This window comes from Vipera berus, assembly GCF_964194415.1.
Source record: "Vipera berus genome assembly, chromosome: 2".
Classification (NCBI taxonomy): Eukaryota; Metazoa; Chordata; class Lepidosauria; order Squamata; family Viperidae; genus Vipera; species Vipera berus.
The window spans coordinates 267,720,122-267,738,155 of record NC_138203.1 but is presented as its reverse complement, the minus strand read 5'-3'; the positions used below and the strand labels follow the sequence as shown (position 1 = coordinate 267,738,155).

The following is an 18,034-nucleotide window of genomic DNA, read 5'->3' as shown; positions in this document are numbered from 1 at the left end:
GGTCTTAGCACTTGGTGATGAATGGGGGAGAGGGAGAAAAACCCTTTTATAAATCAGGAGTGGTTTAATACAGAGGTCCCCAACCTTTGGGACACCAGGGGCCGCTTATGTGGAGAGAGGTTTTTCAACGAACCGGAGGGTGCGTGGTTTTGTGTGCTGCCTGCATCCTGTGGATGGGGCTTTGCTTGTTTGTGCGGAGCGGTTGCTGTCATGCTATGGCCCAGTATCGGTCCACGGACCGGAGGTTGGTGACCCCTGGTTTAATATTTTTAGAAATTTAGATTTAAACCAGAGGCGTTCAACCCTGGTAGCTTTTAAGATTCCGTGAACTTCAACTCCCAGGATTCTCAAGCCAACCATGTTGGCTGGGGAATTCTGGGAGTTGAAGTCCACAGGTCTTAAAATTACCAAGGTGGGACACCCCTGATTTAAATGGTTTAATTAGTTTTAGAAATTTTCATTTATTTATTTATTTTATTTTATTTTAATTCCATTTATATCCCGCCCTTCTCCGAAGACTCAGCATCAGCGCCTTCTGATATAAACAACCAAAAGGTAGTCCTCATTGCAGGGATTTCTATGTCATTTTACTGTTAGGGTGACTCACTGGAATCGCAATGACGACAAAAGAAACAAATGTGCGCTTAAAAACGAGCAGTTTACAGTCAATTTGAAAGCTGCTCCAGCTTTCAAACAGCCTGTCAAAAGACTGAATTCCAAAAAATGGGCAGAACTGGGGAGCAATGCCTGAAAAAGAGCGCAGAAGTTTTTTTTAAAAAAGCATTATTTGTATTTTTTTTAAAAAAATAAAAATAAAAATAAAATAGGAATTGAGGTAAACGGTAAATTTCCCTGTCAGTTGTATCCAATTCTAGGGCATGGTACTCATCTATTTCTTGGCCGAGAGAGCCAATGTTTTCTGAAGACAATTTCTGTGAAGTGGCCAGCATGGCTACACACCAAAGGCACACAGAATGCTGTTACCTTCTCACCAAAGTGGTACCTGTTAATCAACTCACATCTGCATGCTTTCAAACTGTTACGTAGGCAGGATCAAGGAAGAGTTCACCCCCACTGCACGGACCTGGGCTGTCGGCTCTTCAGCTGAGCCATCAGGCCTTTTTTAGGGATTGAGGAGGCATCCTGAAAATTCTGCTAGGCCGCATTCAGCCTGCCTGCTGTGGTTTTTGCATTTGCCCCTGATTTGGGGGTCAAATTAGAGGGGCTTTTCCCTTCATTTATGTGCTGTATGCCTGAGGGGGGGGGGTCAGAAAAGAGTTTTATGGAGAAAACATTCAGTATGAAAGGCCTTTGGTGTGAATAGGGAGATGTGGATCAGGAAGGTAACAGAAAACAAGGCTCACTGTACCAAGCTCCACAGTTAGATCGGCCTAAATCCACACAGCTAGTCCTTGACTTACAACCACTTGTTTAGTGACTGTTTGAACCGCACTGAAAAAAGCTACTTATGACCCGTTTTTCACTTACGACAGTTGTAGCATCCCCATGATCACGTGGTCAAAATTCAGATGGTTAGCAGCTGGCTCGTATTTATGATGGGAGCACCATCACCTTTTGTGACCTTCTGACCAGTAATGTCAATGGGAAAGCCAGATTCACTTAACCATGTTACTAACTTAAAAAAACTGCACTGATTCATTTAACAATTGTGGCAAAAAAGTTTGCAAACTGGTACAAACTCACTTAACTATCTTAACAGAAATTTTGGGCTCCATTGTGGTCATAAGTTGAGGACTACCTGTACTCTTAAAAAAAAACCAATGTACTGAATCACTTATTTCTTTGGACGTTAATTGAGATAAATCACTAGATTAAACCTCAGCTTCTAACATGACCTTGCTTTGTTCCAAGGCTGAGCCTTTTTTTATTGATCTCTAGCGCAGAGGTCTTCAAACTTGGCCCTTTTATGACTTGTGGACTTCAACTCCCAGAATTCCTCAGCCAGGCATGCTGGCTGAGGAATTCTGGGAGTTGAAGTCCACAAGTCATAAAAGGGCCAAGTTTGAAGACCCCTGCTCTAGCGGATCGGCAAGAATTTCTGACACCAACTGTTAAATTGCAGCAAGGACATTAGCTTTCCTCACCCCAAATTTTATTTCTGAAGGAGTGTGTGTGTGCATTTCTGAGCCACAGCGCTGGTTGTTTGTAGAACAAACTGCCTGCACTCAAAATTCTTTAAATCTACCATTTTGACTTCTTACAGGCTTCAGGTTGAGTGAATTTCATTTTTTGCCTTTCCAAGCCCTTAGTACTGCAGACGCTTCACTCAAGGTTATGTGGTTGGGAAGTGTGTGTGTGTGTGGGGGGGGGTTGTAAGGAGGGAGTACTCAACATGCAAAGCCAATTCTTGCTTCTTCTGCCATCAAGATGCATTGAGGAAAATCCCTGGATTTTTCTCTGTATAGCAGAACAAGGGCCCCTTTATGACTTGTGGACTTCAACTCCCAGAATTCCTGAGCCAGCATAGAGCTGAAGTCCACAAGTCATAAAGGGGCCATCATTCGCCCACCCTTGCTCTATAGCAGGGGTCCACGGGCCGGATGCGTCATCCGGAAGCCGCACCCACCCCATTGCCGGCAATGGCAAAACCGTCCCGATACATTGGACGACGTCACGAGTTTGACATGTCTGCTCTATAGCCTCAGCTGGATCTGGACCATTTTTAAAACACTTATTTATATCCAGCCTTTATTATTTTTACAAATGGTTCATATTAAATCTGGTTTCTTGCTCCCCATCAAATAGTAAAAGAATGTGAAACATCTGAATTTTTGTTCCCCAATTCTTTCATCTGCCACAGGCATACGATGGTCTATGTTCCATGTAACAAATAACATTTTCCTTCTGGATATTTGTATGTGCTTGAAATATCGTTGACTTTCTTCCTGGTTTTTCTTACACGCCACGCCTTTGACTGAGTAGACAGTAGGAAACAATTTTTAAAGTACAAAGAATCACCAAGAAAGTGTTGAAGGATAATTTTATCTTTTAGTGTAATTCAGTCACACTCAAGAAAAGCAGAAACTGCTGGGGGGAAAAACACATAGCTTCATGAAACTGATTTATGAAAGAACTTACTGTGGAACTATCTTTCAATCAATCCTTTAAAAAAAAGAGGCAGTTTAAAAAAATAAACACCAGCCTGTTCTTCTATTGCTCTCAACATGAAGCGTGTGGAAGGCTTGTGAAGTCTTCAAAAAGGGATCGGACCATTTTAATTAAACAAGCAGACCTTGATCCATTTTAATCTAACAGGGATCTTTACGCGCTCTACAGGACATGTAGGACTGGAGATCTGCAAATAGCAAAGAAAGTTGTCTATTTTGTGCAACGTCACCAGTCCAGTTCATCTGCCTCCATTTCTTACGTGCCCACTCACAGAACGTAATAGGCACGCCTTTGTGGGAGGCTACAATCACAATCTTTTCAGTCGTCAATAACCTAAAACTTCTTAAAGGCATCTATCTGTGGATATTCCTTGATTGGTTAACATGCTGTGATGTCCTATGTTTTCAATGTACTCTTGAAAGACGGAGATCAGAATGCTAAAGGCTGCAACATGTGTTCTAAATGAAGAGGAAGAATATCTAGGGCGTTCTCGGTCGGTCTTTTCCAACATTGGCAACTTTTAAGATGTGTGGACTTCAACTCCCAGAATTCTCCAGCCAGGTTGGAATTTAGCCCTAGTGGTCCCCCACCATGATGTATGCTTACCATGAGAAATAATAAGGATTCAAAATAACTGATCAAAACACTGGTGGCAGAATTTTAAAATTTTATTTGTTTTCTTCATGCACAAAGAATGGCTTCGTTTGCCAGGAATGTATTTGCATTTTGATCCTCCCTTTAATCCACACAAGGACCCCCAGTGAAACTCAAGCCTTGTTCAGTTTAATGTATATAAAACCAACCATTTGAAATCTTGTACTATCTAAGTGTGCTGGACTACTGTCCCTACCATACCTTATAGCCAGGTGGATTATCAACCTGGGGACAATGGTCATTGTAGTGCAAACTTCCAGGATCTAATTGGAAAGCTTGATACATACCGACACATCAGACTTCCTATCCCCTTTCAATCTCTAATAATCAGCATAAAATCCACAGCTCAGTGTATAAACATTTCTGTGGCTCTTCCTTCATTTGGAAATTTTTCTGCACATGAAATTCAACATGTGAGCAGATTGTGATGAATTTTAAAACCAACTGAGCAGTTCTAGCTGCAGTTTCTTTTTTAAAATACATATAAAAATATCCTGCATAATAATCAAGAGTGCAAGGTTTTGCATCTTAAAAAGACCTACTGAAAATGCTCTTCTGTACAGCATTTCTCCTCTTCAGGTCAAGGAATCCTGAATTACACTGCCATCTGGGAGAGGAGACCTGCCCAAGAGAGAAAAAAAATAAGGCATATTCAGAATAAAATCAGTCATGCAAAGTAAATTGTGTTAAGCCCCTATCGGTCTACAGGCAAACTTTCCTGTCTTCCAAACTTGGGGTTTACTTCCACCTCTACTTAGGATGTATTTTGGGCAATTTTTGGCCAGAGAAGGTGGGGCATGCCAGCGCATCAGGTCTGAGAAGACCTCTGTAGAAGGGATTGAATATCAGAGAATACAGGTTGACCTCAACATGCAACTGGTCACTAGTGACGTCAAAGTTATGGGTTAGGATCTATCATGGAGCTATTTACAACCCAGATTTGTAGTTCAGTGGTCAGGGATCCCCTGGTGGTCACATGACTGAAGTTTGGGTGCTTGGCAACATGACCGCATTTACGACCGTTTGCAGTGTCCCCCATGACAGCATTTTGCAATGGTTTGGCTGAAAATTGGCACCCATTTCTGGGTTTTGGCAAAACTGAGCCCAGAGCAAACCACCGATTTGCTTAACGACGACTGCAAAAAAAGGTGGTAAAATTGGGCCGGTCACGACTCACCCATTTTACAACCGTCATGGCAGTCTCCACTATGGGTCGCAAGATGGGGACCACTTGTTCACTTTCCCATCCCATCCCTATTATCTATGAACTCTGTGTGTAGGACTGAAGACTGCAGCACAAGGTCCAGAAACCAGCCGTGCTCTTGTTAATGTCTTATTCCGTGTAATCTGCCTCCTTTTCTTACGTGTTTCTACACGGGACGTAAAGACACGCCTTTGTAGGAGGTGCTTGCTACCAAATCTCACTAACGTCATTTCCTACTTCAAAACTTCTAACTGAACCTACTCTGGTTTTTGGTGGAAAGCAAGATTAGTCTGGAGTAGAACATTATCTGCAGATTCAAATTTGTTCCTCAAATCGATATCGGTTCTGTAGCGAGTTTTTTCTGCAAACCAGAGGGGACGTGGTTTTGTGTGCTGTCTGCATCCCATGGATGGGGCTTCGCTTGTTTGTGTGGCCCGGTTTCCGGCATGCTGCGGCCCGGTGCTGGTCCACAGACTGAGGGTTGGGGAACTCTGGTTTAGATGCCTTCCGCGGAACAGCCGGTCAGGGAGCTTTGGTATCCTTGTTTAATCCCCACAAATTAGCTGAAGTGGACCACAACTGTCTTGGTGTTTTTGAGAGTCCACTAACTCGGTTCTGTTCTTGCTAGAACCCATTCAATCTCTTCTGCCATAAAAGAACTCTGAGTCAACGTTCAAATGTGGCGTTTTAAGTTCAACACCATCCTAAGGCATGATTTGTTTTACCCAGCATTTGTTAGGTAAGCCAGAATGACTGAATTCACACATTGCTGTGTGTGGTGGTGCGGTGGATAGAATGCAGAACTGCAGGCTTACTCGGCTGACTGCCAGCTGTTCAACTCTCACCAGCTCAAGGTTGACTCAGCCTTCCGTCCTTCCGAGGTCGGTAAAATGAGGACCCAGATTGTTGGGGGAGGCAATATGCTGACTCTGTAAACCGCTTAAAGCAGGGCTTTTCAACCAGTGGTACGGGCACCACCTGTGGTACATTGGCACCTGGCAGGTGGTACGCGACCATCCTAGAAAAGTGGTAGCGGGGAAGGGGAATGAGCTGAACCGGTGGCAGCACCGCACAAGCCTGAGCGAGAGATGGCTGGAGCTGCAGGGCTGTCAGGGCTCAACAGAAGTGCCAGGATCAGCGCCAGGCTCCAGCTGGAGCTCGGCCCTGTTTCTGGCGCTTCTGCTGAGCCCAGAAGAAGCGCCGATCGGCTGGAATGTTGCAGCATCTCCAGGGTCTTGTGATTTACATTGATGCTTGGCAACTGATTCATATTTATGACAGTCCCAGTGTCCCAGGGTTTTGTGAAGTGACCCAAACCTGCTGCAACCACCCAGCAGATGGAGTGGGGGGAATAAAAACCAAACACCCCCCTCACCCCACTCCCAAACTTCAACAGAAATGCTCACAACAATGAAAACCTCGGACAGGAGGAAGAGCGCCGCTGGGCAGGCAGGCAGGTGTCTTGCTCGGCTGTGGGTTGGGGGGCACTTTTTTCAGTGCCATTGTAACTTCGAACAGTCACTAAGCGAACTGTTGTAAGTTGAGGACTACCTGTACTTCATCACTTTTTTCCTTTCATCAAGTTTTTGACACCTTGCTAGGCAAGTGGTGGTACTCAGGTGTTGCCATATCCTAAAAGTAGTACAGTGGGTGAAAAGGTTGAAAAGCTCTGGCTGAGAGAGGGCTGTAAAAGCACTGTGAAGTGGTATATAAGTCCTAAGTGCTATTGGTATTGCACCAATACATTATGGCTTAATGGAATTTGTGACCTCAATCAGGGCTCTTTAAATTCTACTCTGCTACTTAAATCATTAGATGAGTTAAGACAAGAAAACATAAGTTTCAATATACCCAATTGAAAGCTAGGTGGAAGTTAGATCAAAAGGTTGGCATCACAATTATAGATCAAAATTTAGTAAAACAAATTAGAGACTTAAATTGTGCACATATAAAGAGGATATATAATGCTTTAATTGAATTGGATTCGGAAACGGAATTAGTTAAAGATTGTATGATAAAGTGGGCACAAAATATTCAGGAACCAATTTCGTTGGACACTTGGGAGATAATTTGGGTCAGAAATGTTAAATTTACTCAGGCTCAAAACTTAAGAGAAAATTTTTATAAAATGTTTTATAGATGGCATCTGGATCCCAAGAAGTTGTCTAATATGTATCCTAACCTACAGTCTAAATGCTGGAGATGCGGTAGTTTAGAAGCCACCTATTTTCATATGTGGTGGACTTGTAGAAATATAAAAGCTTTTTGGATTAAAATTTGGTGGAACATTCAAAAGATTTTTAAGAGAAAGATAAAGTTTTCTCCGCAATTGTTTTTATTGGGTATTGTTGTAGATTGTGATGTTAAAGAAACCAATTTGATGTTGAATATGATAACAGCAGCACAGTTACTGGTGGGACAATATTGGAAGAAGGATAGTTTGCCCACTATAGAAGAATGGGTGTTTAAAGTTTCGAATCTTGCAGAAATGTCTAAGATTTCTGCTTACTTGAAAGATCATTCACAGGAAAGATATATTTCAGTTTGGAGGAGATGGATAGATTATATTCAGAATAAATATGGGACTAAAAAGTTCCATTTAGCTTATGAGTAGATTTTAAAGGGATATTGTTATTGATTGTTGGTACTTTGTATGTATTTAAGTTAAAGGGGAGTTAAAGCACATTATGAATTTGGTTAATTGTATATTATGTATAATTTTTATTTAGAATATGATTATTATAACTATAATCCTGTATTTAGCTCTGGGAAGTGGGGGGGAGTGGGCGGGTTTGGGGTGGGGGGGATTTGGGGATATATTGAAAAATCTTGTTTTTGTAAAACTCTTTAATAAAAAAAAATTCTACGCTGCTACTTAAGGAAAACAGAATTACCTTTCTGGAAGGCTCAGGCAGGATGTCAATCACGGCGTATTTCAAAACAAGATGTGGCACAGATAAATCCCGGGAACGAAGGAAGGTGTCCCATCTGAGCAGAAGAGAAAACAGAGAACAAGGAACTCTGCCTTGGACACAAGACTGAGGCTGCAATCCAAGCCATGCTTACAAGCAAAGAAGCCCCATTGAGATCAACTGGACGTACTTCTAAGTAAGCACCCTTCGGTTGCCAGTCCCCGCTGTTGATGATAACAGTAAAAAATTCTGGAGAAACTTTTTCCTTCTTCTGGTCTCGTGAGTATAGACAACTCGGCGCTAAGGACATCACTTACCCCATTCCAACCGTCAAAATTTGGCACGTAGAGGGAGCCAATGTTTTGCATGCAGCACGTAAGCAATGAATCTGCTTACTTGGGCAGAGAAACTCAAGGGGCAGTTTTATTGGGACTTCCCCTCCGAGTGCTCCCAAACAGGACAGACGACTGGAGCATCGCCAAAGAGGACCGATTTGGCCAAGAGGCTTGTCGCTTGACGGCGAGCGTACAAATTTAATAAACAAACATAAATAAATGAAACGAGGCGGAGGCATTCATCAGACAGGGCTGGGCGCTGCGAAAGGAGAGACAAGGAGCCATGCGCGTGAAATGCTGACAGTGCCTGAACATTCCCAGGAGGCGGAATGCAAATATCACATTGAAAAGCTTGCCTGTGGAATATTGGACAGGGCTGCGGTGAGGGACACTTAGGGTACAAAGCAGAAGTTTCTGAAGCAGGTCCTGAACTGCTGGGGGAGAAGCAAAGGCATGAGTTTCCAGCGGTTGCAGGATGGAATCAAAGAACATTTTGACAGGACAGGACGAGAAGACAGACTAAAGTCAACAGAGCAGCAGAGCAGAAACGAAGGTTGCACCCACCGCCATGTTGGGGTTAGTGTATACCGAAGTCACGGTGGCAAAAAGTAACCCCAGCCGTAGGTTTCCCCATCTTTTTGACCCCCGGCCCTTAGCCAGCTCATGAGAAGCACCGGCCAACTTGGGTTAAGAGGGATTCGAGGTAGCCACCTATTTCATTTAACAGGGTTTCAAAGTTTGTGTTCTGGTTTAAAGTTCATAGTTTGAACTCTGCAGACCAGGAAGTACTAAATTCCTAACAGGCCCGGAACAGACGTGGTTCAGAGCTATTCCTATGGTCACCTGTAGTAAATAAAAAGTACTAGCAAAATGTCAGACACCGAACAAACTCACTCTTCCTTCCTAACAGATTTCAATTTTACAATGTTACAGTATGCCAGTGCGTTTATATCACGGTTTCTCCAACTTGGCAACTTTAAGATGTGTGGACTCCAATTCCCAGAATTCCTCAGCCAGCCATGTGATCACCTTTTGCGACCTGCTGATAAGCAAAGTCAATGGGGAAGCCAGATTCACCTAACAAACGTATTACGATCTTAACAACTGCAGTGATTCACTTAAGAACTGTGGCAAGAAAGTTCGTAAAATGGAACATAGCTCAACTGTCTGCTTAGCAACAGAAATTTATGGGCTGAATTGTGGTCCATAAGTCGAGGACTACCTGTACTTTCTAAGAATATCGTTGTGATCCATGGGGGGTTGTATTTGTGTAATATCTTATTTTTAATCTGCCCAACAAATAAAAAAGTTAGGAACTTTCCAGAATTTCTGAATCAGCCAACTTGCAGTATTCTGGGAGCTGAAGATCACCTAACTGGAGGGCACACAGTTGTGAAAGGCTCTGCTGAATTAGGTAAAGGTAAAGGTTCCCCCGCACATGCGTGCTAGTCGTTTCCAACTCTAGGGGCTGGTGCTCATCTCCGTTTCAAAGCTGAAGAGCCAGCACTTGTCCGAGGACGTCTCCATGGTCATGTGGCCGGCATGACTAGATGCCAAAGGCGCACGGAACGCTGTTACCTTCCCACCGTAGTGGTCCCTATTTTTCTACTTGCATTTTTACATGCTTTCGAACTGCTAGGTTGGCAGAAGCTGGGACGAGTAACAGTTGCTCACTCTGCTACGTGGCACTCAGGATTCGACCCACCAAACTGCCGACTTTCTGATCGACAAGCTCAGCGTCCTAACCCACTGAGCCACCGCTGAATTAGTGAGCTATAAACTACACTTTCCAATTTAAATATAGCTCGACCAAAAAGCCTGCCCCTTTTAGCCACAAGAAAAATCAGTTTAATTTCACGCACTCAAGGGCAACCTAACCTCACACCATCAATTGGGTAAAACAAAAGAAACCAACGTACACATTGCCAGCAGTCTCCATGTCAAGACTCATTTTCAGTGAATAGGTGGTAGCTTTTAAAAAGCCTACTGTAGTTACCAAAAAGACAACCTGGAATTAAAAACATTTCACAAAGCGAAGCATACACAAAAAAACAAAAATCCTGTGCAAGCTTTAACAAGCTCCCCAGTCTTGTTAAATTGCAGTGGCCAAGGCTACATGAAGGCAATCCCAAAGATGACACTCCTATAAATATGTGGTGGTGAGATACATTTGTATAAAATATCTGTATAACCTCCCTATTTACTGAAACTGGAAAGAATTAAAATCAATTCATCCTCCATATACCAACCATTCTCACTGTTAGAAGCACACCTACATCATGTTTTTGCTCAACCCAATTTTCCGAGCAACACAATACAAATTGATCTGATCAACATGCCAGGTTACACTTTTGGTTTGTGATTCTATGCACAATATGACTGGGGTTATATAGTGGTAAGCTATTATCTGGTAAGCTTGGTTTTGGTATATTGTATCATTTGAGAGAATTTATCAACTCAGTGTGATGTGTTATCCAGACTGATGTGAGAATTCCCCAAACCAGACTGTCTCCTTGAAATTCTTTTGATTACTTATTTATTTATTATTTATTTAGTTATATTTATATACCGCCCTATTCCCTGAGGACTCAGGGCGGTTTACAGGGAATTAAAAATCCAAAATACAAAAATTAAGAACCAAATTAAAAAATATTAAATTAAACCTGTAGTCAGTTAAAAAGAACCCCAAATTAAAAATTCCTCCTCAGTCTGGGCCCGAGAGCTCGAAGAGCCAGGTCTTCAGGCCCCGGCGGAATGATCGAAGGTCGGGGGCAGTTCTCAGCTCCACCGGCAGCTGGTTCCAGAGGGCAGGCGCTCCCACCGAGAAGGCCCTATCCCTGGGTGTCACCCGCCGGCAGTCTCTTACCGGCGGGACCCTGAGCAGACCCTCCCTGTGGGAGCGCACTGGGCGATGCCGGCAGCAGGTGTTCCCTCAGATATCCCGGACCCAGGCCATGTAGGGCTTTATAGGTGATAATCAGCACCTTGAATTTCAACCGGAGGGCAACCGGAAGCCAATGCAGCTCACGGAGTAGAGGTGTTACATGGGAGTATCGGGAAACCCCCATTACAACTCGCGCGGCCGCATTCTGCACCAGTTGAAGCCTCCGAGTGGTCTTCAAGGGCAGCCCCATGTAGAGAGCGTTACAGTAGTCCAAACGGGAGGTCACAAGCGCATGAGTAACTGTGCGTAGGGCGTCTCGGTCCAGATAGGGACGCAACTGGCGCACCAGGCGAACCTGGGCAAAAGCCCCCCTGGTCACGGCTCCTATATGGTCTTCGAAATTGAGCCGTGAATCCAGGAGGACGCCCAAGTTGCGAGCCCTATCGACGGGGGGTAACACCTCACCCCCCATCATTAAGGATGGAATAACTTGGTTAACCCGAGATGCCGATATGCACAGCCACTCAGTCTTGGCGGGATTGAGACGAAGCCTGTTTCTCCCCATCCAGACCTGAACCGCCTCCAGGCACCGGGACATCACGGAGAGGGCATCACTGGGTTGGTTCGGGGTGGAAAGAAAAAGTTGGGTATCATCAGCGTACTGATGATACCCCACCCCAAAACCACGAATGATCTCGCCCAGCGGCTTCATATAGATGTTGAACAGGAGAGGCGAGAGAACCGACCCCTGAGGGACTCCACAAATGAGAGACCTCGGGGCGGATCTCTGCCCTCCTGTCAACACCGACTGCGAGCGGCCCTGGAGGTAGGAGGAGAACCACCGTAAAACGGTGCCTCCCACTCCCAGCCCCGAGACGCCGCAGTAAGATACCATGGTCGATGGTATCGAACGCCGCTGAGAGATCTAATAGGACCAGGACAGAGGAGCAACCCCTGTCCCTAGCCCTCCAGAGATCATTCACCAGCGCGACCAATGCCGTCTCCGTGCTGTGTCCGGGCCTGAAGCCCGATTGGTACGGGTCCAGATAATCAGTTTCCTCCAGGAACAGAGGGAGCTGATGCGCCACCACACTCTCAACAACCTTCGCCAGAAAGCGAAGGTTGGAGACTGGACGGTAGTTGTTTAAAACAGCCGGGTCCAAAGCAGGCTTCTTGAGAAGGGGTCTCACCACCGCCTCCTTCAAGGCGGCAGGAAAGACACCCTCCTTCAAGGAAGCAGTTATTACTGCATGGAACCAGCCTCGTGTTCCTTCCCGAGCCGCATAAGCTAGCCAGGAGGGGCACGGATCCAACAAACAGGTGGTGGTGCTCAGTCTCCCCATGATCCTGTCCACATCATCAGGGGAAACAGGGTCGAACTCATTCCAGATAACGTGCTCAAGACCGCCTGATTCCTCCACATTAGACTCTGCCCAGTCAGAGTCCAAGCCGGTCCGGATCCGAGCGATTTTGTCCGCCAGATGATGACTAAACTCCTCGGCTCGTCCCTGCAAGGGATCCTCTCTCACCTCCTGATTAAGGAGGGAGCGAGTCACCCTAAACAGGGCGGCCGGGCGATTATCTGCGGACGCGATAAGGGCGGCAAAGTAGTTAGACTTCGCCGTCCTTATCGCCGCAAGATAAGACCTTATAAAGGTTCTTAACTGCAATCGGTCGGATTCGGATCGGCTGGATCTCCAACCGCTCTCTAGACCTCGTCTCCGCCGCTTCATCTCCCGGAGCTCCACAGAGAACCATGGGGCCCAACGGGATCTGCGTCGGGTCAGAGGTCGCATGGGTACAACGCAGTCGAGTGCCCTGGTGGCTGCCGTTTCCCAGGCCTCCACCAGGGCATCGACTGGGCTGTGGGTAAGGGTGATAGGTATAGGCCCAAGCACCCTCTGGAACCGATCTGGGTCCATTAGGCGCCTGGGGCGGAACCACCTGGTCGGCTCCGCCGCCCAGCGGCGGGGGATGGCATGACGGAAAACTAGCCTCAGGAGGTAATGGTCTGACCATGACAGAGGGGTGATGGACGGAGAACCCCCTCCCACATCATCCAACCACTGTCCAGACAGAAACACCAGGTCAAGAGTGTGACCCCCCCTCATGAGTCGGGCCCTCAATAACCTGGGTCAGGCCCATGGCTGTCATGGAAGCCATGAACTCCCGAGCTAACTCCGACGACCCTCCCAGTAATGGCAGGTTGAAGTCACCCAGGACTACGAGCCTGGGGAACTCCACCGCCAACCCTGAGAGGGTGTCGAGCAGCTCGGGCAGGGCTGTTGCCACACAGCTGGGCGCCAGGTATGTAAGCAACAAGCCCAACTGAACCCGAGGACACCTCAAGAGGAGGGTCTCACTCCCGGCCATCTGGACAATGGTGGCCTCCCGGGGACACAATGTCTCCCGAATAACCACTGCCACCCCACCACCCCTGCCCTGAGCCCGTGGCTGGTGCAGCACCCGGAAACCCGGCGGGCATAACTCGGTGAGAGGCACCCCTCCCTCCGAGCCCAGCCAAGTTTCCGTGATGCACGCTAGATCCGCACATTCCTCCTCAATCCGATCACGGATGAGGGGAGCTTTATTAACTACGGATCTAGCGTTAAAATAGACCAGCCTGAGCTCAGGGGCCTGATCACCCTCATCCCCGGGTAAGAGGGTGCTAACCGGAGGGTCGGAGCGCGCCACCGCTCGAAGATAGTGGGGGCGCGATCCCAGATGTTGATATGACCCTCCTCGCAAACACCTGCTGCCATACCCTATCGCCGTGGGGATTCGATACCCCACCCCCACATTCCCAGCGCCAGCAGCCACCTCCCCCAACCCCGTCCCACCAGGACCTCTAACAGGACCAGACTGAGTGCCGGTTACAAGTTCCCTCCCCATCCCCCCCTCCCTCCCCCTCCCTAACCTCCTAAAATAACCGGCTAAAAATCTGATCAGGGGCCTCTTAGCGCATCTTAACTCGAGGCCCCTATCCAAGCCCAACCACCTCTCGGAGTCCCAAGGCTTGGGCCCGTCATTAAGGGGAGTATGAAAACAGGCGACAGGTCGCGCCCATGAGGCAGGAACCGCCCTAAGGGCATACAAGTCCGCTTCGGAATAACGATGGATCATATAGCACTCAATTAGTCTCTTGGGGCCGATGTTGAAAATATGGCCAAAGGATTGTTCATTGATGGTACGAAGATGGAAAAAGAACAGGTCCAGTGGGCATATCTCTCAATCTGCAAAGCCATCTCAGCTCTCACCCGAGATGGAGTTCCAAGGGACAACCTCAGCCGTCCTCTCACTCCGGCTGAGGAGTCTAGCTGGAACAGAGAGAGAAAAGGGGAGTCCTAAGCCAGGCCCACCCCAACTGGTCTCCCACACCAGAGAGGTGGTCGCTGACCAGTCCAGAACCGTCCTCCCACCACGGTTCGGTCCCGTCCACACTGGATTATCCATAGGGGGATCTTAGTTCCCATCAGGTATGGAGCTAGCCGTAATGCCTGCCTGTCAACAAAAGAAGTAAGAAACAGGCAGGCCAGGCCTCTGTCAATCCTCACAACGCCAGCCCACACCGCCAGTCTGGGGGGGGGAGAACAAAACATTCTCTCCCCAATGTCCATCCACCAGTCCAAGCCATCCTTCAACGGCGGAAAGAAGTGATCCCAGCAGTCATGTTGGGTCCTGGAATTCACTAACATGTCCGCCGGGGCCGATGACCAGGCCCACAATCTGCAACCACCATCCGGGAGAAGAAGGAGGCTCCTCGCCACCAAAGAACGGTGTCGGTCAGCAGATGGTCGTAAAAAGGATCTCCATCCGGTGGGGTCGTCGCCGCTGCCCCTCCGACAAGCAGAGGGTATCCACGGCGAACAGGCAGAGGAAAGAAGGCAGGGGAGGCGTCCTGGGCTGCACGGCGCTGTAGAGGTGATTGACGCCATAACAGAGCTCAACAGGTCAGCAGAGATTGTCAGCGCTGCTCATTCAGATCAACAGGCCGCTAGCTCGGGGGGGGGGGAGGCTCAGCGTCATGAAAAGTAGCGTCCAGGAGCCGTTTCAAAGATCCCCCAATCCCTAAAGTCGCCTCAATCCGCAAGCAGATAAAAAACAGGCAGACGTCCCGAGTTTCACAGCGAAGCAGCGCTCAGCGCCATAATAGAGCTCAGCAGTTCGGCAGGCAGTTCTCAGTTCTCAGCGCCGCTCGATTGAATCAACAAGCCGCTATTCCGGAGGGGGGGGGCTCAGCGCTACGAAAAGCAGCGCCCAGCAGCTCTTTTGAAAAACCCCCAATCCCAAAGTCGCCTCGGCCAGCAACAGCATGAAATCAGCTCAGCCAGCAGCAGATGAAAAGAAGCAAGGCAGACATCCAGGATTCACAGTATAGCTGCGCTCGGCGCCATCGTGAGGCCGGCAGATCGGCAGCCGGCAGATGTTAAAACGCCGCTAATTCAAAGGGGGGGGGCTCAGTGCCACCGAAGACAGCACGTAGCAGCTGTTTTTAGCTCCCCCACCCCCAGAATCGCCTCAACATACCTAGGGCTTCCCGGAGCAAATTCCTTTGGGGCCCTCGAAGAGCGCCCGAAGCTTAAGTTGCGGCCATCGCCATCTTGGGCAAAAAAAAAAAAAAAAAAATTTCTATGCCAACAATTTCTATTTGCCAACATCCATGCATATATAGAACATGTTTCAAAGAAATCCCACTGCAATAGTTTGATGGCACCAAGCTGGGCTCAGCTCATACTATTTAGACCACATGTCATGGTTCCGACAGATGAAACTCTTCAAAAGAACTTCGAGGCATTGTTTACCTTAAAGAATCTTTTATTCGAGAAAGAAAGTATTGGCACTACATAGTTGAAACCAAAAACTAAATTCCCCTCCCCTGGATACAAAGTAACAAAGCACAATTCCCTCCTCCAATAAAAGTCATCAATCACATTCCCCAATTAGCTTGAAGCCGCAGGCTTTCACCCCAGCTCGCCAAAACTCTTATCAACTCTGGGCCCAATGACCTTGGGTTCCCATGGCTGAGTTATTATTGTTATGACTAGCTGGACTCTCATCCGCATTCCCCCTCCCAGCATCAACTAACTCTAAAAGCAATAGTGAAAAATGGCTGCATTTCCATCTGTTGTCAAAGCAAGAACATCCGATGTTAGCAGCATTGACATCCGCCCCCCACTCCCCTTACAAAAAGAACAAATCCTGTAACGCAAACAAAAGCACAGGTTAGGGCAGGGGTAGGCAACCTCAGCTCTTTTATGACTCATGGACTTCAACTCCCAGAATTCCCGAGTCAGCTAGGCTGACTCAAGAATTCTGGGAGTTGAAGTCCATGAATCACAAAAGAGCCAAGATTGCCTACCCCGGGTTAGGGGATGCCTCTTGGTTTGTTAGGGTGTTTCTTATAGAGTCTGTCAGCTTTTACATCGCTAGATTTTACCCAGGTGGCCTCAAACAACGGATGTCTCTTCCATTGCACTAAGTATTGCAATTTCCCTTTAAAAATTCTTGAATCAAGAATACACTTTACTTCATAGTGAGTCTGTCCTGCCACTGCGAGAGGTCCAGGTGACTTCTTAGGACAGGGGTAGGCAACCTCGGCTCTTTTATGACTCATGGACTTCAACTCCCAGAATTCCTGAGTCAGCTGACTCAGGAATTCTGGGAGTTGAAGTCCATGAGTCATAAAAGAGCCAAGGTTGCCTACCCCTGCCTTAGGAGGTCGTCTTAAGGTGGAATCCCGAAAAGGTTTCAACAGGCTACAATGGAAAACAGGGTGAACATTCCCTAAGAGCCTGGGAAGTTTTAGTTCTACTGTGACTGGGTTAATGATCTTTACAATGGGGAAGGGAACTAGGCACTTCGGTCCTAACTTCTTACTAGGTAACTTAAGCTGTAAATATTTAGGGACAGATACAACTTTCCCCCCAACTTGGAATGTCCTTTGAGTAGCCCTTTTTTTATCTGCCTGGTTTTTGTATGTCTCAGAAGCCTTTTTCAAAGCAGTCTTCGTGGTTTTTCCAGACTTCTCCCCCCACCCGCCTTCACTCATCGACCAAGAGTTTGGGAAGCAGAGGTTCCTTGAGGATATTCGGGCATTGGGCTGAACTCTTTTCCTGTGGCCACTTTAAAAGGTGTGAAGCTGGTGCTGCTGTGAGCAGAGTTATTGTAAGCCACCTCCGCGAAAGGGAGGAGGTGGTCAGTCCAGTTCGTTTGTTGATAATCCACATAGCATCGGAGATACTGTTCCACCACTGAGTTCGCAGATTCAGTCGCCCCAATGGTAGACGGGTGAAAGGCCGATGATAGTCCTTGAGACGAACCAATTAGTTTAAGAAAACTCCTCCAAAACGTAGCTGTAAACTGCACACACCCCTCCCCATCAGAGATTATTCGTTTTGGTGTGCCATGCAGTCTGTAGATCTGTTTCAGGAACATCTTGGTTAGCCATTGCTGCAGGCCTCCCAGCGACTGTTGCACGTTTGGAGGCTGTTGTCACCCCCACGGCTGTTGCAACATTGCTGGCGGCTGTGGCATCCCCAATTGCTGTATGCGCCCCCCCAATGGTTTCGACGGCTGCTGAAATGACACCCCCAGTTGCTGCGGGCCTCCCAGTGATTGCTGCATATGCAGGGCTCTTGCCACCACCACTGCTGCTGACCTGCAGGCGGTTGTAGGCCCCTCTGTGGCCCCAGAGGTTGTTGCTGAATTCCTATCAGTTGTGGGCCCCTCAGCGGTTGCTGCACAGCCCCACTGCTGCTGCTGTACTCCCAGAGGTTGCTGACTCCCTGGCGGCTGCATAATCCCCGGTTGCTGCAAAGCCCCCATCTGCTGCTGCACATTCAGGGGCTGCAGCCACCCCCAGTTCGGTTGCTGCACCGCCAGCGACTGCTAGCCTCCCATCTGTGGGGACTGCGAC

General features: G+C 47.5%; 1 protein-coding gene across 1 annotated transcript in view; it reads right to left on the bottom strand.

The window, feature by feature from the left end:
- Window positions 1–18,034, bottom strand: part of LOC308662206 (uncharacterized protein) — an 80,764-nt gene that overhangs the window by 12,634 nt on the left and 50,096 nt on the right. The window contains exons 3-4 of the mRNA XM_081317768.1: window positions 7,882–7,975; window positions 4,322–4,404 (exon numbers count right to left, since the gene is read on the bottom strand). Of these exons, the coding sequence (XP_081173894.1) occupies window positions 4,322–4,404; window positions 7,882–7,975 (177 nt within the window). The remainder of the gene's footprint in view (window positions 1–4,321; window positions 4,405–7,881; window positions 7,976–18,034) is intronic.